The following is a 23,390-nucleotide window of genomic DNA, read 5'->3' on the forward strand; positions in this document are numbered from 1 at the left end:
ATTGGTCTGATGGAGTATAGGCACTTAGCACAGCTCGGTACAAAAATGCAACAATGCAACCAGTGTGCATACAGCACGGATCATACTGGAAACTTGACAGCACCAGATAACTCACAGGAGAGAAACCATTCAAGTGCACTGTGTGTGAGAAGGCATTTGTTCTGTCAACACATCTTCACACCCACCAGAGAATACACACAGGAGAGAAACCCTTCAAGTGCAGTGTGTGTGGGAAGGCATTTTTAGATTCAACTAGTCTTCAAAGACACCAAAGAACACACACAGGAGAGAAACCTTTCAAGTGCACTGTGTGTGAGAAGGCATTTGCACGGTCATCATCTCTTAAGAGCCACAGGAGAACACACAAAGGAGAGAAATCCTTCAAGTGCACTGTGTGTGAGAAGGCATTTGCACAGTCTAAAGTTCTTCTGATCCACCATAGAATACACAGGGGAGAGAAACCCTTCAAATGCACTGTGTGTGGGAAGGCATTTTCAGATTCATCTACTCTTAAAAAACACCAGAGAACACACACAGGAGAGAAACTTTTCAAGTGCACTGTGTGCGGGAATGGGTTTGCAGAGTTCTCAAATCTTAAAAGACACCAGAGAACACACGGGCATCAGAAGATCCCCAAGGAGTGGTGTGAAATCGGATTGTGAAAGTCAAAGTGCTGCAATGAGCCCACCCCTCATAAAACAAGAACCACGTGAAAATCCCAACTTGGACACTTTGAAAGATAACAAGGTGATATATGAAGAGGCGAAGGTGAAATGTGAAGTAACAGTGAAGAGCGAAGAAGTGAAAGTAAAAAGTAAATATGAAGATTCAACTCCAAAATCGGATCTTCACATCGATGGAGGCAACGTGAAGCAAGAGGAAAATTCTGAGGCAGAGCGAGGCAACTCCCAGCAGTTTGTGGATGTGGAGGTGTGGGTGGACTTCTTCGACAATACAAAGTCAAATGGAGACCCGGTGGATGTGTTAGCTTGAGAAAATGAAGCTCCAATAGATGCAACTTTGTCACAGGCCTTTAATGAAAAAATATGGAGTTGAACACTCAATTCTTAGGTTCAACCTGCAGAGTAAGAGTGGCCAGTATTTGTGGATCTGTGGGATGGGTAGATCTCTAATCAGAAGTGAGAGCCAATAAGCTCCCATTTGCATTTATATGGTGCTTGCTTAATTGCCTCAGCAACTCGGAGTTGTGTATCATATTACAAACACTCGAAGAGCACCCCCAAGTGGAAGCCTCTGTGTGGAATAAGGTGACCCTGCACCAGCCTGCATGTGGGCACGAGTCTGTCAGTAGGGGGCGATAATTGTAATTTCTGGATGATGTTTGAAATTACCCACATTTTTACCATGACACCAACCTTTGCGTTTTGAGTGACAATAGTATGTTTTACATCTACTGTTAATCAGACAGTGCATATTTTGGTTAATGTTACTGGAGTAGCCAGGGGTGCCTGTCGGATTTGAACCTCTGCAATAAATGTTCATAACCAGCGCAGATGTTCCATTTAGAGGGGTCCACGTTTCACATGTTTGTAGAAGGGAGGGCATGACTGTGGCCGAGAAGACCCGAAGCTCCGTGCCGAGCGACAGAACAGGTAGCTTCTGCGGGGGCTGCTGCCCCCCGCCTCCTCCGTCGCAATCGTACTACTACCCCCCGACTGCTCTGTTGGGTTCGGGCTACCGACCTCCAACTCCTCGCCCCCCTGTGCCCCTGACTTTGTTGCTGCCCGCGTAGGCGTGATTCGATTGGTAGGGCCGATGGCTTTACGCTTACGACGCGCTTCGCGGGCTCAGTAGCGGGTGTGCTGCGGTGAGCGCGCTCGCGAAGCAAAACCCCGTCTCGTGCGCGAACGAAAGGGTACAGCGCGCCGACGCGTGACTCCGCGGCCGGCGCTTAGCCCCCCGGGATCCGTTCGCATACACGCCCTACGTGCCCAGGCGCTAACAAACCCGACTCCGCTACCTGCCCAACTCCGTACACCAATCACACGCGAGGGGCTTGGGGTCAGGGGTTAGAGGGCAGGGGTGTCCACCGTACGCGCGCCACTGATTGGAGGGTGTCACTCCGCCCCGATTTAAAGGCCGTTTAAACAGCCACGCGTGTACGCGAACACCAGATGCTACACCCTCCTATTCGCCGTAAACGGCCGCGTATGCACGCGAACACAAAGCACTCCACCCTCCTCTTCACACTCACAACGGCCACACGACACCATTTATCCTCTACTGGCAGTTTTATTCTCTGCGAATATCCCGCTAAACTGCGCGTGTTTATGTGGGTCAGCAGACTCTAGCTTATCCCTCGGGGATCCTGGACTCAATTTATCCTGCCTGCCTCTCCACTCTGTACCCTCTGATTAATTAGCCCACACTCACCTTACTCCCAATCTGATGCTACAGAAGCTGTGGACTGCGATGCCGTGCGTCGACTCCGTGGAGAGTTGGGCCTGGCTGCGTTGAACTTCGTCACACGGACGACTCGAACGGCTGGCTCCAACACCCCGCTGACTTTGATGCTTTGAAGGACTCTCCCTCTACTACCTGAATCCCCCTCCTTTTATCCTACCTATAACAAAGGCATTCTGCTGTTTTGCCCCCCCCTTGGCCTCCTGTCCAATCAGCGGCCTGGATTTTCCCACCCTTTTTATAGTCGGATCCTAGCTCTGGTGACGTCGCCGCAGTGGTCTCCTCGACGTCCACTTTCTGTTCTTCCCACTACTATCCTACTGACCTGTGTTGCGTGTGTGTGGTTCCACTCGCGGTGGCTAAACAGCCCCTGCCGTGACCATGCAATTTTAATATCAGGTCACGGCGCCGCAGTGCACGTCAGCCTCGGGGGTAGGTCGCCCAATTTCCCGGCCGCAGGAAACCATGAAGCTTGATCCCATTAGGGGCTTCTGGATGAAAACCTGTCGGCCAGGTGACCTTCCCTCCCGGCTCTACGTGGGGTATGTGTGCATTCATGTGGGGGGCGGCGAGGGGCGCGCAGCGTCGGCGTCGTCACTCTCCGGTGGCGGCGTCACGGCGGTGGGCACGGCCCCGACGGAGCGGCTCCGCTGCGGCGGCACCACACTTCCACTCAGCATTACGCAGCTGATGAAAAGATGCCACCCGACTGATTCGGACCACCCACACTGTGTACACACATACTCAGTGCAGACATTGTGTACATGGACACACACCATGTGTACATGGACACACAGTGTATACACACTGTTCACTTTGTTGTTGTGCTCACGCACCCAAAGGGTCTGTTAAAGAGAGGGAGCAATGGAAAAGGAATCTAAATAAACTTAAACTCTCACCTTGCTCTCTCAGTCTCTGACGTCATCACTCCACATAGCCTCGGCGTGAGATGCCAGGGGGAGGTGTCCCTCGCTAGTTACGTCATGTGACCAAAGTATTCACACCCTCCGCGTTCTTTAACGTGACGTCACGTCTAGTTGTTGACCGCCGATTTTCGATCCAGCAAAATCCTGCTCTGGGCAAATCTGCGCCAAGCCACTGCCGGCTCATTAACATAAGATATTCTGAAATAGTTCCGAGTTCATTGCAACGGGTTCAGCAGTTCTGCCTTATCACTCCGACATGGACATGGCTCATTAACATAATTTATTAAATTAAACCCCATTCTCATTGGGGGCAGTGTTGTTTCCCGCCAAGTGACGTCATGTCACCTGCTACCTCGTGACGTCACGAGATATCAGGAAACTGATGCTCCGCGCGGGCACTCGCATCCGTGGTGAGAAGTTCACATCGTGGTGGTTGTTGTCGTGGTTGTTGTTGTTTACCCAGGTAGAGCCTCGCTCCTTCTCTCTCTCGTAGGGATATCAATTGAGTAGCAGCGAGTACGGAATCGATGTCCAGGTTGGAACATTACAACGCGGGGCCTAGCCATGCGGGGCCTTGCCTCCTGCCCTCGCCTGATTTCATTTGCTTTAATTCTCTGTTTAAGTTTAATTTGTCTTCACCTGGCTCACTACTTTGAAACTTTTTTTATTTTAAATAGTTCTACAGTTTTTTTTTTATTTTTCTATGCCAAGCCCACTTGAGCTACACCGCTCTTTTTCAGAAGCGACCTGCCCACAACAAAGTGGCTTATCAACGTGTGGCAATGTATATCGGTCAAATACTCTAAACGCGTGGTGATGTTGACTCTAAATGTGCAGGGAAAAACCGGAGTATCCGGAGGAAAATCCACGCGAGAGACACGCAAACTCCAAATATACATGAAATGTAGACGTGTCGTTAAACCAGCTACCATCTGACAGCCAATTAGTAAGGGTTTGTCATGTAAACAGAACGTGGCCAATTCGTCACTAGTATAGCACACCGGTTGTGTGTTGGAGAGCCAAGCCACAGAATTTTCAATCTGAGTACGACGTTTCGTCAGTAATTACAACCAGCTTCATCAGGCGACAGCCAAATGTGCCTTGACTCTCTGGGAGTATAAATCAGGTCGCTGGGTTTATAGCGCAGCACGCTAACCATTGCACTACCGCTCCCCACTCATGCACAACATTATCATCAGAAGTATAGTTTTTATTCAGGACTAGCTAAGTTACCCGGCTTCGTACGGGCGTCGGTAATCAAACATGAAGGGTAATATCTAGCCATGCTGGGTTTATTATAATTATTGAATTCTGCCAATAAAGTCGATAAATGTGCGTATTTTTTTTATTTAAAGCTTTCGTGACTGCAGTAATGTCAGTAATGTCACGTTGAAGGGAAACAATAAAATAATAAAGTATATTTTATTTTATAAAATAATAAAATAAAATATACTTTATTGTTTTATTATTATTTTATTGTTTCCCTTCAACGTGACTTTACTGAAAGAGCTAAGTATATGTGTGTATTTTGTCACGGTGTTTTGGTTGTGTTATACATTGGCGGGGCTTGTTAGTTTCATGAGGACAACATTTACATTTGTTACCCTTGGTGAGCTTCAGGATAGACGGTGTTTGATGTTTTGCCATCTGGTGGGTTTATTCGAGTGAAGCTTAAATTTTGACATACATGACAGAAAATTGGTGGAAGAGCTCTTTGCATCTCAAGAAGAGATTGAAGCTGGCGTTTCACACCATGACCCTGAAGGCAAAGAAGTCCATTGCGAAAACCTTTTATGTTGGCAAGCCTGTTGCTGGGTCAGTTTGGCGAAGTAGGAAATGGTAACCATCATCAATTTGCCAGAAAATCGGTGTACATTGAAGAGCATAATATCTGTGTTTTTGCAATTCTGTGTAGGCTATTGTTCTTCAGTTGCATGACGATGCCTCGAGTTCCTTGTTGTTTAGCAGTCAGAATGACAGCGACTTCAGATGTTATGAGTGCATTTAAGTGGCACTCATGTTGACCGTGTTGAGTTTAATCGGCATGAATGACAACATTGTACTCTGAAGTCATCTTCTCCATGGCACATTTGAAACTGTGAACATAAAGAGTTTTCCTTATGGAGCATGTCTTGCAACAGCAATAGGACTTGAATCTTGGTGTTGATGACATTGTTGCAATGCTGGTGAGCCTGTCTAGTATTGTCAGACTTGAAAGATTTTGATTTAAAGCTTTCGTGACTGCAGGGATTCATATTCTTGGTTCTTTCCGTAAAGTCACATAGAAGGGAAAAAATAAAATAATAAAAATATTTTTATTATTTTATTGTTTCCCTTCTATGAAAGTAGATCTCCAGGAATGTAGGTGTAGGTCATTAGGTAGTGGCAGCAGACTGCCAATGCGATTATGTACCTGGCCTTGCACTTTAAATGTGGGCATGTAGCCAGATGTTGGGATGAGTTAGTTGGTTCCTTAAGATGTGATTTGGAAGCATTAGTTCTGTCTTGTATTGTTCTTTCGGAAATGACTTGCATAGGTAGTGTTGGCAGTTATCAATACAGTACATGAATCGGTTCGGGATGGTCATTAATTGGAGGCAGCTGAACCATTTAACAGTGCCAGCATGGTCCTGGAGGTCTCCTTTCCATGCCTTTGCGTGCAAATAGCTGCCTGCAAGCAGGAGACATGGAACCAATATAAACTAATAGATCAGAAGTGTTAAGTGAGGAATGTATGGAATAGAAGACTTTCGTCTTCACTGCAGGGTAGGCACCTGGTTGCAGTCATTGTAGTGCTGTTTACAAGCTGCCTTACTTCTTGTTGGACTGGAGTTTGATAATTAGCTGTGGCAGCAGCCATTTGTGCTGTTGAGTTGCATTCGCTGCAGGTGCAGGCATAGCATCACTGGTCGCATGCTGTCTTGCTTCTTTCTGTACTAGAGTTTCATAATCTGTAGGTGCAGCCATCGCAGCACTTGGAGCATGCCGTCTTGCTTCTTGGTGTTCAGGAGTGTCATCAATAGGTGCAGCACTGGCAGCATGCTGTCTTGCATCTTATGTATTCAGGAGATTCATAGCTGTAGGTGCAGCCATTGCAGCACTTGTACATATGGCATCAATTATTGTAATCGGCTTTGGTGAAGAGAAGTGCATGTTTTCCGCAAGGAACATTTTAGGTGGAGGTAAAAGTTAGTAAGCAGAAAAAAAGAGTAAATGAATGTGTGAATGAATGCTATATAGAGATTGTTAATGAAATGATAGTTGAATGTGTGATCGTTGTAGGAGTGTGAAGATATAGCCGCAAAGGAAGGAAGTATAAGTCTGTAAGTTGTTGGAGGAAGTAATGTTTTGTAGTGATTGAAGTGGGTAAGAATAGTATGTGTGTGGTGGTGTGTGTGCATACGTAATTAGGTAAACGCGAGTGTGTGTATGTGCATGCTTTTTATTCCTTACTAGGCGATGTAGCCTTGATGTATTTAGTCCTGCCTGTTGTATATGTTGTGTCGAAGTAGGTCGATAGTGCTTGTACGTAGATGTAGGTATTTTTGAATAGCACATGGTTTTCATAAACATTGCAGTATGTTAGAGGTGAGCCGTGCGCTTTCAGGGAGGACAGCAAGGAGTCGGGAGTGGATGAATTTGGTGGCAAATATGCAGGCCTAATAATATGGAAGGATAACGTGGTAAATGAGAAAAAATATAGCAGTGTAGTGCAGACACTTATGTTGTGTTGAGTGCATGGAAATGTAGTATATGAAATGTCATGTGTTTGTGTGGCAAACCGGAAGTCGTGATAATGCCCCAGGCTTTAACACATGGCGAGAGAGAGGGGGGTCGCAACGGCAGGGGGTTGGAGTTTCCAGGTGTTACATATGTTGAAGGTGAGCACGTTAGCTAAAAATAGTGCGAAAAACACACCAACTCACCCGTGAGTATGCATGGAAAGTTTGGGGTGTGTAGATTTCATGGTGTTGGCGCAATTTGGTTCACAAAAAACAAACATACACAAAGTCTGCTTCATTGATTTCGATTCATACTTCTATTTTTTTTGTCTTGGAATGTGTTTTTGTACACGGTTTCTCCACGTTAATTTCACTAATTTAGTTTATTTGGAATACAGTACAGTACTTGCTCTTTGGTTCTTTCGGTAAAGTCACGTAGGTAGAAATAAAATAAAACAAAGCTTCAAATCAAGATAATACAGTACTTATTTCAATTGTGATGTTTTATATTTTAGTTTGCCGTTTACATAACCCCGTTATTTAGGTAAGGCTTAAGTATTGAATATCGCCGTTTTTGCTTTCGCGCTGCACTTTCCAAGAATGTAATCTCCGCGCTATTCATGGTGCTCCTGTCTTTTCTGTCCATTGGGTACAGCACAGGAGTACGAATTATCAGCAGAAACTAAATCAATGCTTTCTTGATTTAATTAAGGCCGTCTGACCAACCGCCAATTGCTGTCCGTGGTGCTAACGTTTAAGAAAAACGCCACTTTTTTCAAATTTTCTTGCTGTGGTTTTCACGCCTGATGATGATATTGTTTTGTATTTTTATTATTTTAAAACTTGATTTGGCGCTTTCGTGACTGCAGGAATTATTTTTTTTGTTCTTTCGGTAAAGTCACGTAGAAATAGAAACTATGATATTATGGAATTTATTATGTAATTTATTATTTTTTATTTCTACGTGACTTTACCGAAGGAACCAAAGAATAAATTGTATTATTTTATTATTTCCATTCTACGTGACTTTGCCGAAAGAACCAAGAACATGCCTATGGTACCGTAAAGAGGCATGGGGCTTTGGGTTGTCTATGTTGTCAATGTCTCTGCCTCTGCTCACATTCGTTGAGGATGTTTATGATTTTTTGCTGGCCCGGCTAAAGCTGCATGACCAGGAGTTAGAGACATTTCCTGTTCAACTTGGCTTGTGACGGAAATTCGGTCTGGCCCCATGCATACATAGCATCTTCAATAATTATGTAGTTTGAGAATATCACAATGGCCCTAGAAAAAACAAAACTTGTTTTCTTTTTTAGGCTACAGTCTACATTATAGACTGGCAGTACACTCACCGAGGTTAAGAACCAGGCTACCGTCTACATTATACACTGCTAGTACGCTCACCAAGGTTTTTGTCTCCATTATAGACTGCCAGTACACTCACCCAGCTTAATAAACATTGCTACAGTCTACATTATAGACTGCCAGTACACTAACTCCGACTAAGAACCAGGCTACAGTATTTATATTATTAACTTTATTTTTATTATTTTTATATCTACTAACTTTACCAAAACAACAAAAGAGTATAGGCGTGCAATTCGCATATGACTGTGTAAATATGCATTCCTCTGTATCTTGATAGTGATGTAGATGGTGTGGATATTTTTTTTCTGTCTGCAGCTGACGCTTCCTCTGCCTCTTTGCTCTGCAGAATTGATCTGATGGAGCAAAGGCACTCACCGCAGCTCGGTACAAAAAGGCATCAATGCAACCAGTGTGCATATAGGACAGATCGTCCTAGAAACCTGACACAGCACCAGAGAACACACACTGGTGAGAAGCCCTTCAAGTGCATTGTGTGTTGGAAGTCATTTGCATGTTCAACACATCTTCGGATCCACCAGAGAACTCACACAGGAGAGAAACCATTCAAGTGCACTGTGTGTTGGAAGTCATTTGCACAGTCAACACATCTTCAGATCCACCAGAGAACGCACACAGGAGATAAACCCTTCAAGTGCATTGTGTGTGGGAAGGCGTTTGCACTTTCATCTGCTCTCAAAAATCACCAGAGAACACACACAGGAGAGAAACCTTTCAAGTGTGCAGTGTGTGAGAAGGCATTTGCACGGTCATCAGTTCTTCAGACCCACCAGAGAACACACACGGGAGAGAAACCCTTCAAGTGCACTGTGTGTGACATGGCGTTTTCACAGTCATCAGCTCTTCAGACCCACCAGAGAACACACACGGGAGAGAAACCCTTCAAGTGCACTGTGTGTGAGATGGCATTTTCACAGTCATCAGTTCTTCAGACCCACCAGAGAACACACACGGGAGAGAAACCCTTCAGATGCACTCTGTGCGAGAAGGCCTTTGCAGAATCATCTACTCTTAAAATACACCAGAGAACACACACAGGAGAGAAACCCTTCAAGTGCAGTGTGTGTGAGAAGGCATTTTCAGTTTCATCTAGTCTTAAACAACACCAGAGAACACACACAGGAGATAAACCTTTTAAGTGCACTGTGTGTGAGAAGGCATTTGCACGGTCATCAGCACTTCAGACCCACCAGAGAACACACACAGGAGAGAAACCCTTCAAGTGCACTGTTTGTGAGACTGCGTTTGCACGTTCATCAAATCTTCAAAGACACCAGAAAACACACATGCATTGGAAGACCCCCAAGGAGTGGAGTCTGAAATCGGCTTGTGAAAGTCAAAGTGCTGCAATTAGCCCATCCCTCATGAAACAAGAACCAGAAGTAAATCCCAGTTTGGACACTTGGAAAGATATCATAGTGAAATATGAAGAGGCGAAGGTGAAATGTGAAGTGACAGTGAAGAGCGAAGAAGTGAACGTAAAATGTGAATATGAAGATTCAACTCCAAATTTGGATATTCACATCGATGGAGGCAACGTGAAGCAGGAGCAGAATTCTGAGGCAGAGCGAGGCATCTCCCAGCAGTTTGTGGACGTGGAGGTGTGGTTGGACTTCTTAGATAATACAAAGTCAAATGGAGACCCGGTAGATGTGTAAGCTTGAGACAATGAAGCTCCAATAGATTTACCTTTGTCACAGGCCTTTAATGAAAATAATGTGAAGGTGAACACTCAATTCTTAGGTTCAACCTGCAGAGTAAGAGTGGCCAGTATTTGTGGATCTGTGGGATGGGTAGATCTCTAATCAGGAGTGAGAGCCAATAAGCTCCCATTTGCATTTATATGGTGCTTGCTTAATTGCCTCAGCAACTCGGAGTTGTGTATCATATTACAAACACTCGAAGAGCACCCCCAAGTGGAAGCCTCTGTGTGGAATAAGGTGACCCTGCACCAGCCTGCATATGGGCATGAGTCTGTCAGTAGGGGGCAATAATTAATGTGTAATCTCTGTTAAGTAATTTCTGGATGATGTTTGAAATTACCCAAATTTTTACCATGACACCAGCATGCAATTACCTTTGCGTTTTGAGTGAATAGTATACTCTTTGGTTCTTTCGGTAAAGTCAAGTAGGTAGAAAAATAATAGATCACAACGTTTCGATCGCAACACAAGCAATGATAACGATTGCTTGTATTAAGATTGAAACGTCGTGATCGATTATTTTTCCACCTATGTGACTTTCCCGAAAGAACCAAAGAGTTTGGACTCCTGCAGTCACGAAAGCTTCAAATAAAGATTGACAATAGTATGTTTTACATCCACTGTTAATCAGACAGTGCATATTTTGGTTACTGTTACTGGAGTCGCCAGGGGTGCCTGTCGGATTTGAACCTCTGCAATAAATGTTTCTAACTGGCGCAGATGTTCCATTTAGAGGGGTCCACGTTTCACATGCCAAGAGAAGGGAGGGCATGACTGTGGCCGAGAAGACCCGAGCGACAGACCAGGTAGCTTCTACTCAGCATTGCGCAGCTGATGAAAATATAATGCCGCCAGACTGATTTGGACCACCCACAAACTCTGTACACACAGTGAAGGAAAAAAAGTATTTGATCCCCTGCTGATTTTGTACGTTTGCCCACTGACAAAGAAATGATCAGTCTATAATTTTAATGGTAGGTTTATTTTAACAGTGAGAGACGGAATAACAACAAAATCCAGAAAAACGCATGTCAAAAATGTTATAAATTGATTTGCATTTTAATGAGGGAAATAAATATTTGACCCCTCTGCAAAACATGACTTAGTGCTTGGTGGCAAAACCCTTGTTGGAAATTGCAGAGGTCAGACGTTTCTTGTAGTTGGCCACCAGGTTTGCATACATCTCATGAGGGATTTTGTCTCACTTCTCTTTGCAGGTTTCGAGGCTGATGTTTGGCAACTCGAACCTTCAGCTCCCTCCACAGATTTTCTTTGGGATTAAGGTCTGGAGACTGGCTAGGCCACTCCAGGACCTTAATGTGCTTCTTCTTGAGCCACTCCTTTGTTGCCTTGGCCATGTGTTTTGGGTCATTGTCATGCTAGAATACCCATCCACGACCCATTTTCAATGCCCTGGCTGAGGGAAGGAGGTTCTCACCCAAGATTTGACGGTACATGGCCCCGTCCATCGTCCCTTTGATGCGGCATAAAAACACCCCCAAAGCATAATGTTTCCACCTCCATGTTTGACGGTGGGGATGGTGTTCTTGGTCATGGGCAGCATTCCTCCTCCAAACACGGCGAGTTGAGTTGATGCGAAAGAGCTCCATTTTGGTCTCATCTGACCACAACACTTTCACCCAGTTGTCCTCCGAATCATTCAGATGTTCATTGGCAAACTTCAGACGGGCATGTATATGTGCTTTCTTGAGCAAGGGGACCTTGCGGGCGCTGCAGGATTTTAGTCCTTCACGGCGTAGTGTGTTACCAATTGTTTTCTTGGTGACTATGGTCCCAGCTGCTTTGAGATCATTGACAAGATCCTCCCGTGTAGTTCTGGGCTGATTCCTCACCGTTCACATGATCATTGCAACTCCGCGAGGTGAGATCTTGATTGGAGCCCCAGGCTGAGGGAGATTGACAGTTCTTTTGTGTTTCTTCCATTTGCGAATAATCGCACCAACTGTTGTCACCTTCTCACCAAGCTGCTTGGCAATGGTCTTGTAGCCCATTCCAGCCTTGTTTAGGTCTACAATCTTGTCCCTGACATCCTTGGAGAGCTCTTTCGTCTTGGCCATGGTGGAGAGTTTGGAATCTGATTGATTTCTTCTGTGGACTGGTGTCTTTTATACAGGTAACAAGCTGAGATTAGGAGCACTCTCTTTAAGAGTGTGGGAGCCAGAAATCTTTCTGATTGAGAGGGGGTCAAATACTTATTTCCCTCATTAAAATGCAAATCAATTTATAACATTTTTGACATGCGTTTTTCTGGATTTTTTCTTATTCTCTCTCACTGTTCAAATAAACCTACAATTAAAATTATAGACTGATCATTTCTTTGTCAGTGGGCAAACGTACAAAATCAGCAGGGGATAAAATACGTTTTTTCCCTCACTGTACGCAGTGTAGGCATGTTGTGTGCACACTGTTCACGCACAGTGTGTGCACACAATGTATCCACAAGGTGTGCACAGCACCTGCACAGTGTACACACGTGAACAAGAACAACAACCGCCATTCACAACCAAGTGGTGGTGACGTCGCCACGGTACTTATGCCAGGCTGTGCACGTTCAGGCTACGTGAACTGTCGAACGCGCACCGGTAGGAGGTCACGGGGCAGACCCAGGTGCCATGGGTCAACTGATGGAGATGACGGCCGATGCACCACCTGTGCCTCCCCCTACTGTGCCAACACCGTGTACACACAGTGTACATAGACACACAGTGTATACACAATGTTAACATTGTTGTTGAGCTCACGCACCCAAAGGGTCTGTTAAAGAGAGGGAGCAATGGAAAAACAATCTAAGTGAACTTAAACTCAAACCTCCCTCGGTCTCTGACGTCATCACTCCACATGACCTCGGCATGAGATGCCAGGCGGTGGTGTTCCTCGCTAGTAACGTCATGTGACCAAGGTATTCACCCCCCCCCCCTCCACTGTGCTTTTAAGCGTGACATCACGTCTGGTTGGTGACCGCCGATTTTCGATCCAGCAAAATCCTGCTCTGGGCAAAGCTCCGCCAAGTCACTGCCGGCTCATTAACATAATTTATTCTGAAATAATTGCGAGTTCATTGCAACGGGTTCAGCAGTTATGCCCCATCACTCCGACATGGACCTGGCTCATTAAAATGTTTTATTAAGTTACTCTGCGGCTCATTGGGGAAGTGGTGTTTCCCTCCAAGTGATGTCATGTCACCTGCTGCCGCGTGGTGTCATGAGATCAGGAAACTGATGCTCCGTGCGGGCACTCGCATCGGAGGTGAGACGTTCACATCGTGGTTGTTGTGGTAGTTTTCCCAGGTAGAGCCTCCCTCCTTTCTCGTAGGGATATCAATTGAGTAGCAGCGAGTATGGAATAGATGTCCAGGTTGGAACATTACAACGCGCGGGCCTAGCCGTGCGGGGGCTTGCCTCTTGCCCTTGCCTGATTGCATTTGCTTTAAATCTCTGCTTAAGTTTAATTTGTCTTCACCAGGTTCACTACTTTGAAACTTTTTTTCTTCCAAATATTTCTACAGTTTTTAATTTTACCAGGCATAGCCCACGTGAGCTATACCGCTCTTTTTCAGAAGCAACCTGCCCACAACAAAGTGGCTTATCAACGTGTGGAAATGTATATCGGTCAAATACTTTAAACGCGTGGTGATGTTGACTCTAAATGTGGGGGGAAAAACCGGAGGATGTGGAGCGAAAATCGGAGGATCCGGAGGAAAATCCACGCGACCACTGTTGTATATGTCGGTTGTGAAAATTTTGATGAAAATAATAAAAATTTAATGAAATTTGAAATTCGTGTCATTTTCCGAAATTATGTAAATTGCACTTGCTTTATGCTAATTTGAGAGAAAACCGTATACATTTATGCGAGTGGGTGTGATTATGCAAATACAAGTCGTTACGATAATCAGGCTCCGCCTCGCTGACGAGAGTCGGATTATCAATCGGGATCATATAATTAATCGTATGAGGTTATGCCAGTGTGATGCAAGGATGCCAGAGTAACTCGCTCGTTTAACTTCATATTAATGCTCGGTAATATAATTATTCTCGCTTTAACATTTACTGAGTGTATTAGTGTGTTTATGTCAGGTCACCAAACTCGAATCTCAACGCAGAATACAGTTCTTATAAATAAGATTATTACGCATGAAATCAGGAAAGAACACGCAGACACTTTTGTGCTAAGCAATTTTAATTCTCAACAAAACCTTAATTCTATGATACTAGCGGTAAGTACCCGGTGTAGCCGGGGTAAAAAAATATATTTTAGAACTACTCTTAAAAACCTTACATATACTTACACAGATACTAAGATATTGTGAAAGCCCGGTGGGCCATTTGTCCATTTCACCAACATCTTTTTAAGAGGCTTGCAAAAGTCCAAAAAGTAAAAGAAAGTGTGGGGTAAATAGTTGATCTAAAAGGTTTCCGAAAATTGTGGACACCTCCCCCCTCTCAAAAATATATATTTACCCCCGCGTTGGTATCTATATCTACACACCCTACATACAACAGAGTAAGTAGTATCTCTTGACTATGTAGTTGTATATACTGACTGTACAGTAGTATCTACTGAGCCAGTAGTAGCTACTGACTGTAGTAGTATTTGCTGATTGGAGCAGTAACTACTGACCGTAGTAGTATTTACTGGGCCTACAGTAGTGTCTACCGACTATAGTAGTAACGACTAACTGTATAGTAGTATCTGCTGACTCTATAGTAGTATCCACTGACTATAGTAGTAGTTTTTTTGTTTTTACAGCTTTATTTTGGTGATTCGAAAACATATGGTTAATATAAATTGTCTTGTGATTGTTGTTGTTGGCTTGCACCACATTGATTTTTGCACACAGCGTTTTAATACGTTTTTTTGTGTGGAATATTTGCTGGTTTATTCCAGAATGTTTCTGTTACGCGTTGTTGCTTTAAGATGTTCTGTGTTCAAATTTTGTTTGTTGCGGTTGCACCCGACTTAAGAGCCGCATGGCTCACAGGGCAATACCTAATAAATGAAACTTGAATGAAACTTGAAACTACTAACTCTATAGCAGTATGTACTCTATAGTAGTATCTACTGACTCCAGTAGCTACTCACCGTAGTAGCGTGTACTGACTGTATAGTAGTATATACTGACTAGCAGTATTGACTGACTAGTGGTATATACTGACTGTTTTAGTATCTTCTAACTCTATATAGTAGTATCTACCAACTCGACAGCAGTATCTACTATCACTACAGCAGTGCATACTGTGGTGGAACCTGCTATGATTACAGCAGTGCATATTGTGGTGGTACCTGCTATTACAGCAGTGCATACTGCTGTGGTGGTACCTGCTATGATTACAGCAGTGCATAGTGTGGTGGTACCTGCTATCACTACAGCAGTGCATACCGACTGTGGTGGTACCTGCTATGATTACAGCAGTGCATACTGACTGTGGTAGTACCTGCTATGATTACAGCAGTGCATAGTGTGGTGGTACCTGCTATCACTACAGCAGTGCATACTGACTGTGGTGGTACCTGCTATGATTACAGCAATGTATACTGACTGTGATGGTTCCTGCTATGATGAGAGCAGTACATACTGTGGTGGCACCTGCTATGATGACAGCAGTACATACTGTGGTGGTACCTGCTATCATGAGAGCAGTACATACCGAGTGTGGTGGTACCTGCTATGATAGCAGTACATGCTGTGGTGGTACCTGCTATGATGACAGCAGTACATACTGTGGTGGTACCTGCTATGATAGCAGTACATACTGTGTGGCACCTGCTATGATGACAGCAGTACATACTGTGGTGGTACCTGCTATGATGAGAGCAGTACATACCGAGTGTGGTGGTACCTGCTATGATGACAGCAGTACATGCTGTGGTGGTGCCTGCTATGATGACAGCCGTACATACTGTGTGGCACCTGCTATGATGACAGCAGTACATACAGTGGTGGTACCTGCTATGATGAGAGCAGTACATACCGAGTGTGGTGGTCCCTACTATGATGACAGCAGTACATGCTGTGGTGGTACCTGCTATGATGACAGCAGTACATACTGTGGTGGTGGTACCTGCTATGACAGCAGTACATACTGTGGTGGTACCTGCTATGATGACAGCAGTACATACTGTTGTGGTGGTACCTGCTATGATGACAGCAGTACATACTGTGGTGGTGGTACCTGCTATGATGACAGCATTACATACTGTGGTGATGGTGGTACCTGCTATGACAGCAGTAGATACTGTGGTACCTGCTATGATGACAGCAGTACATAGCGAGTGTGGTGGTACCTGCTATGACAGCAGTACATACTGTGGTGGTACCTGCTATGATGACAAAAGTACATACTGTGGTGGTACCTGCTATGACAGCAGTACATACTGTGGTGGTACCTGCTATGATGACAGCAGTACATACTGTGGTGGTGGTACCTGCTATGATTACAGCAGTACATACTGTGGTGGCACCTGCTGTGATGACATCAGTACATACTGTGGTGGGACCTGCTATGAAGACAGCAGTACATACTGTGGTGGTACCTGCTATGATGACAGCAGTACATACTGTTGTGGTGGTACCTGCTATGATGACAGCAGTACATACTGTGGTGGTGGTACCTGCTATGATGACAGCATTACATACTGTGGTGATGGTGGTACCTGCTATGACAGCAGTAGATACTGTGGTACCTGCTATGAAGACAGCAGTACATACTGTGGTGGTACCTGCTATGAAGACAGCAGTACATACTGTGGTGGTGGTACCTGCTATGATGACAGCAGTACATACAGTGTTGGTACCTGCTATGATGAGAGCAGTACATACCGAGTGTGGTGGTACCTGCTATGATGACAGCAGTACATACAGTGTTGGTACCTGCTATGATGAGAGCAGTACATACCGAGTGTGGTGGTACCTACTATGATGGCAGCAGTACATGCTGTGGTGGTACCTGCTATGATGACAGCCGTACATACTGTGTGTGGTACCTGCTATTATGACGGCAGTACATACCGAGTGTGGTGGTGACTGCTATGATGACAGAATTACATACCGAGTGTGGTGGTACCTGCTATGATGACAGCAGTACATACTGTGGTGATGGTGGTACCTGCTATGATGACAGCAGTACATACTGTGGTGATGGTGGTACCTGCTATGATGACAGCAGTACATACTGTGGTGATGGTGGTACCTGCTATGATGACAGGAGTACATACTGTGGTGGTACCTGCTATGATGACAGCAGTACATACTGTGGTGGTACCTGCTATGAAGACAGCAGTACATGCTGACGTTATGTATCTTCAATGTGAAAGGTAAATTTGTGAGTATGTGTGTCTGTTCGAAATGTTAAGCATGCTTGGCGACATGCAAGCAAGTTTTGTAAACGGGAATAGGGCGATTCTAAAGAAATCTACAACCCTCGATTCCTTTGCACGATTGAAAGAATCGATTATTGGCGCGCTCAGGTTTTATTTTAATGTAAATTAATGATTTAAAGCTTTCGTGACTGCAGTAATTCATATGCTTAGCTCTTTCGGTAAAGTCACGTTGAAGGGAATCAATAAAATAATAACATATATAAAACAATAAAAATTCTCACGACGTTTCGACCATAACACAAACGGTCGTCATCAGATGTGTCGGTTTGCATTAATTTATTTATTTTTAAACGGTGTATTTATAAATAAAAGAGCTAAGAATATGTAAATTAATGAGTTATGTTTTCATTTGTATGTAGTATTTAAGTTTTCAGACGTTTTTAAATATATTTCCCCGCTAGTAGCAGTATATATCGACTCTATAGCACAAAGTACTCACCTGACAGATTGCCGTCGTGAGGCCTAGTCCCGTGCAAAGCCTCCGGCCTCGCCTAGATTGCCCGGCCGAGGCTGGGGGCTGGGCCGCTACCCCCCCCCCCCCGCGCTACAATAATCCTATTTAATCGGTATAATTTTAGTATCTACCGAGCCTATAATAGTTAGTGCACACATTGGTGTGGAGGGGGAGAGAAGAGGACGTGACACTTTGATGAATTTACCTCAGCGTTGCGTGTACATTTTTTGCATTTTGAACGCGAATGAAAAATGGCGTCCACCCTCCGGCGACGGCGTCTGTGCGTTGCCAGGGGCAACAACTCGCGCCTGTGCGTTGCCAGGGGCAACTCGTGTCGGCGTCTCGCGCATGCGCAGCAGCGAGCCGGTCGGCAAAAGTAAATAAATAAATAAAGAGGAATCGCGCCAAAACGTTAATTAAACCACTTTAAAGGCGACGGACGGCAAAACGGAATAGCCTATACCAAACGGGGGGCCCGGGGCGTGCCGCCCGGAAACATTTTTTCCACGCGAACCCCACGGTCCGAGAGCCAAATCCCTCGCAAGCACGCACGCGCGGAGACTTTTATATATAAGATTAATTATCAGGGTCGGAATTATCAACACAGTACCGACACAGTAACCATCAACGATAGCGTTGTTTCACTTTGGCAACTGCACATATGATTAATTCCACTGCGTAACGCGAACTCAGTTCTAAACCAAAAACCTTAACTTTATAATATGTTCATTTCATTGATCCAACTCTTCAATCCTCAATAATCACGTTAATTTGGTAACGGAACAATTGATTACTTCCTCTGGGTACCACGAGCATATGGAAAATATGAATAAATCCTTAATATTTCATCCGACGATATTCATGCGAAAAGGCAGTCAAACAATTATTATTCCCAAAGGCACAAATATACGTCAATGGATTAATCGGCAAGATTATGCCATTAAAAGAAAACAATAAAAAACGAACGACTCAAATACTTATAAGTGACCGTATCCACGTAACTCAATGGCAGCAATGTTCTTCACGATTAGTTGATATTTTAATGCACTTTATAATTAGTCTTAATATTGTGTGGGTGCGGTGGATTGTCTCTTTGGTAAATTCTGGTGTGAGCAGACGACGTAAGCGTCATGGGTTTGTGAACGTGGGGGAGGGGTATACGAACAACGGCTGGTTCCCTCTATTGCTCGGCGTTGGACGTTGACTGAAGATTATCTCCGCCGCTGGATGATGAGCTGCGCCGCACGCGCTCTCTCCGTGGAGATGCGCGAAATCACGCTCTTCGCTGGTTCACTGACTCTTTTGCTCACGGGCGGCTGGTCAGGCTCTTTCTCCTGCTGGATGAGCCAAGTCGGCACAACACTTGGTGCTGGCAGCTGGTACTCGATGTAGAATAAAAGTCTTTGAGCGATACTTCGTCTTTCAGCTCTGAACTCACATCGCTTACTCTGCCAGCCTCGCCATCCTAGGTTGATCGCGGGGCCCACCTCAGGGCCTGCCGCTCGCTTCCCTCTTCTGTAGCTCGCCGAACTGTGCCTTGTTGAACTGTCGAGAGCTTAATTGTCGCTCACTCTCAGAACTTGAAATTGTATTTGCACACCTCTTACACAACTCTGATAGCTTAGTACGATACAGCTTATCACGATCCTCGATTCTGCAAGCGACTCAAAACATCAGGATGAATGTAGAATAACTTTTAGCGATACTCTGTCGGTCCATGCCGAACTCAGCACCTAACATCCCCTCGCCCCTCTTCTCTGCGGGACACAGCAAACATTACTAATGTCTCGAGACCATGCCTCGGAGCTTGTTTGATGTCTTCTTCCGATCTGCTGTCTCGCTGTCCCTTGCCGAGCTTAAAAAGTGAAATTCTCTCTCCTCTCTCCGTGTCTCTTGCGAGAGAAAAAAAACATGCTCCCTCTGTGTTGTGGGGGGGGGGTGTAGTCCGTGTGTGTATCATTGAGTTTAGCGCAGTGTGTACAGATGGCCCCCGCGATAATAAATTTCCCTCGCTCTGGTGTTAAATTCCTGCTCTCTCGTGCTGCGGGAAGACAAAGGCGGCCAGGAGGCTCTCTCCTATGGAACACAGCCTATCTTGGCTGTGTAAGCCCCTCCCATTCCGCCTCCTTCCTTCTCAATAACCCTTGATGTAACACTGCATTCTGTCCCCAAGATTTGTGATTTAACAGTTCATCATTAGATGTTACCTCCGATATTCCAAGGGTTTTATACTTTTGCTCCCTGTCCGCATACATACACGATGTCGACCTATTTACTAAGTTCTAAACTTTAACCGTCGTATTAATAGCTAAGAAGGGTAATATGTTTAAATCTCTTTCTGTATGGCATCACTCTGCGGGGTGACGAAAGGGGGGGGGGGTCCTGAAGCCTGGAATTTCCCCTTCCCTTTTGGTGACCCCGGCGGCTGTGTTGCATCAACAGGTTTGTTTGTGAATTGTCCTTTGGCAATCTGGAGATTTTGCAGATGGTGGCTAACCTCTGTTTGCCCCGGAGTTTATTATTTATTTATTTTGTTAATGGCATTTTTACGATCTCCATCTGCTGTTTGCTGGTCCCTGTCGTAGCAGTGTTTATAATTTATTTCTGTTACTATTAAAAAAAACATCGACAAATATTATTATTGATATTGTGGAAAAAGGGCCGTATACAACACCACGGGGAGAGAGACACGCAAACTCCAAATATACATCCATAATCCAGGTTTGTTTGGGTTAGATCGCATAATAAATATATAAAGGTGTCGTTAAACCTGCCACCACCTGACACAGCCAATTAGTAAGGTTTGTCACTTGAACAGAACGTGGCCAATTCTAAGTATTGAATTCTGCTAATAAAGTCGATAAATGTGTGTATTTTGTCACGGTTTTTTGGTTGTGTTATTCATTTGCAGGGCTTGTTAGTTTCATGAGGACAACATTTACATTTGTTACCCGTGAAGAGCTTCAGGATAGACAGTATTTTATGTTTTTCTATCTAGTGGGTTTAATGGAATGAAGCTTCAATTTTGACATCCATGTCGACATCAAATTGGTGCAAGAGCTCTTAGCATCTCAAGAAGAGATTGAAGCTGGCGTTTCGCACCATGACCCTGAAGGCAAAGAAGTCCATGGCGGAAATCTTTTGTGTTGGCAAGCCTGTTGCTGGGTCAGTTTGGCGAAGTATGAAATGGTAACCATCATCACTTTGCCAGAAAATCAGTGGACATTGATGAGCATCATAAGATCTGTGTTTTTCAATTCTGTGTAGGGTATTTTTGGGTTGCAAGACGATCCCTCGAGTGCCATATTGTTCAGCAGTCAGAATAACAGCGACTTCAGATCTTGTGTGTGCATTTAAGCGGCACTCATGTTTACGTGTGAAGTTTATTCGGCACGAATGACAACATTTTACTCTGAAGTCATCTTCTCCATGGCACACTTGAAACTGTGAATATAAGAGTTTTCCTTATGGAGCATGTCTTGCAATAGCAATATTACTTGCATCTTGGTGTTGATGACATTGTTGCAATGCTGATGAGCCTGTATAGTAATGTCAGACATGAAAGTAGATCTCCAGTAATGTAGGTGTAGGTCATTAGGTAGTGGCAGCAGACTACCAATGCGATTATGTACCTGGTCCTGCACTTTAAATGTGTGCATGTAGCCAGATGTTGGGATGAGTTGGTTGGTTCCTTAAGATGTGATTTGGAAGCATTAGTTCTGTCTTGTATTGTTCTTTCGGAAATGGCTTGCATAGGTAGTGTTGGCAGTTATCAATACAGTACATGAATCGGTTCGGGATGGTCATTAATTGGAGGCAGCTGAACCATTGTACAGTTCCAGCATGGTCCTGAAGGTCTCCTTTCCATGCCATTGCGTGCAAATAGCTGCCTGCAAGCAGGAGACATGGAACCAATAGCAACTAATAGATCAAAAGTGTTAATTAAGTGAGGAATGTATGGAATAGAAGACTTTTCGTCTTGACTGCAGGGTAGGCACCTGGTTGCAGTAATTGTGCTATTTGCAAGCTGCCTTGCTTCTTCTTCTTCTTTGGTTCTTTCAGTAAAGTCACGTAGAATGAGAATAAAATAATAAATTGATAAAATAAAATAACAATAATATTCTCACGACGTGTCGGCAACAACACAAGTGGCCTTCATCAGGTGAAAGGACGAGACTGTCTGGAGGACAGCGCTGGAGTGAAAAAGCCACGCTCAGATCGCGACCTTTAAGCTGTGTGAGAAGAAACAAAGCGCCTTGACAAAGGAATTAGCATAGAATTTAGTATTGAAATGACTGAGTGATTAGCTTGTAACTGGTCACAGAAATAGCTATGTTAAAGTCAGAGCATACACATTCACAGAGGCACCTAGTACAAATCAAACAGGAGAATTTAGCATTGAAATTACTAGGCGAATTTAGCATTGAAATAACTGAGTGATTAGCTTGTGACTGGTCACAGAAATGTCTATGTTGAAGTCAAGGCCTACACATCTGAGCTATTCACAGTAACTGGGTATACACTACAATATATAATGAATACTATATAGTGAACCAATAAAAAAACTAAAATATAAATTACCTCAATGTTATCAATAAACTCTATATATTCTCCAATCAGCTAAGCTACCAACAATAAGTCGTTATATATAACAATGCTATATGGCGAAAAAAAATGGGTGGATTCTTACCCTCATCTTTAGCAACACGGATAGCTACGGGCCCCGTTCAGACGGACGAGTTCATCCATTATTTATTTTTTTTGTCTCGGAATTTGTTTTTGTACACGGTTTCTCCACGTTAATTTCACTAATAAGTTTATTTGGAATACAGTACAGTACTTGCTCTTTGGTTCTTTCGGTAAAGTCACGTAGGTAGAAATAAAATAAAACAAAGCTTCAAATAAAAAAAACTTATTTCAATTGTGATGTTTTATATTTTAGTTTGCAGTTTGCATAACCCCGTTATTTAGGTAAGGCTTAAGTATTGAATATCACCGTTTTTGTTTTCTCGCTGCACTTTCCAAGAATGTAATCTCCGCGCTATTCAAGGTGCTCCTGTATTTTCTGTCCATTGGGTACAGCACAGGAGTACGAAATATCAGCAGAAACTAAATCAATGCTTTCTTGATTTAATTAAGGCCATGGACTTGTCCGTCTGACCAACCGCCAATTGCTGTCCGTGGTGCTAACATTTAAAAAAACGCCACTTTTTTCAAATTTTCTTGGTGTGGTTTTCACGCCTGATGATGATTGCTTGTGTTGCAATTGAAACGCCGTGATAATTTTATTGTTTTATTTGTATTGTATTATTTCCATTCTACGTTACTTTACTGAAAGAACCAAGAATGTGCCTATGGTACCGTAAAGAGGCTT

At 44.1% G+C, this 23,390-nt stretch overlaps 2 protein-coding genes across 4 annotated transcripts in view; one reads left to right on the forward strand and one right to left on the reverse strand.

The window, feature by feature from the left end:
• Positions 1-23,390, reverse strand: part of LOC116957235 (uncharacterized) — a 479,173-nt gene that overhangs the window by 386,001 nt on the left and 69,782 nt on the right. The window lies entirely within an intron of this gene.
• On the forward strand, positions 3,649-13,958 carry LOC142906840 (uncharacterized). Of its 3 annotated transcripts, none has more exons than XM_076055486.1 (2): positions 3,649-3,760; positions 8,787-13,958. In XM_076055486.1, the coding sequence occupies exon 2, from the start codon at positions 8,797-8,799 to the stop codon at positions 10,114-10,116; it is 1,320 nt and encodes a 439-aa protein (XP_075911601.1). In that variant the 5' UTR covers positions 3,649-3,760; positions 8,787-8,796; the 3' UTR covers positions 10,117-13,958. The 3 variants fall into 3 exon arrangements, with proteins under 3 accessions (XP_075911601.1, XP_075911600.1, XP_075911602.1); XM_076055485.1 differs by having other exon boundaries at positions 3,718-3,760; positions 8,756-13,958; XM_076055487.1 differs by having other exon boundaries at positions 3,723-3,813.

This window comes from Petromyzon marinus, chromosome 71, assembly GCF_048934315.1.
Source record: "Petromyzon marinus isolate PM22_M1 ecotype Great Lakes invasive population chromosome 71, UKy_Petmar_22M1.pri1.0, whole genome shotgun sequence".
Lineage (NCBI taxonomy): Eukaryota > Metazoa > Chordata > Hyperoartia > Petromyzontiformes > Petromyzontidae > Petromyzon > Petromyzon marinus.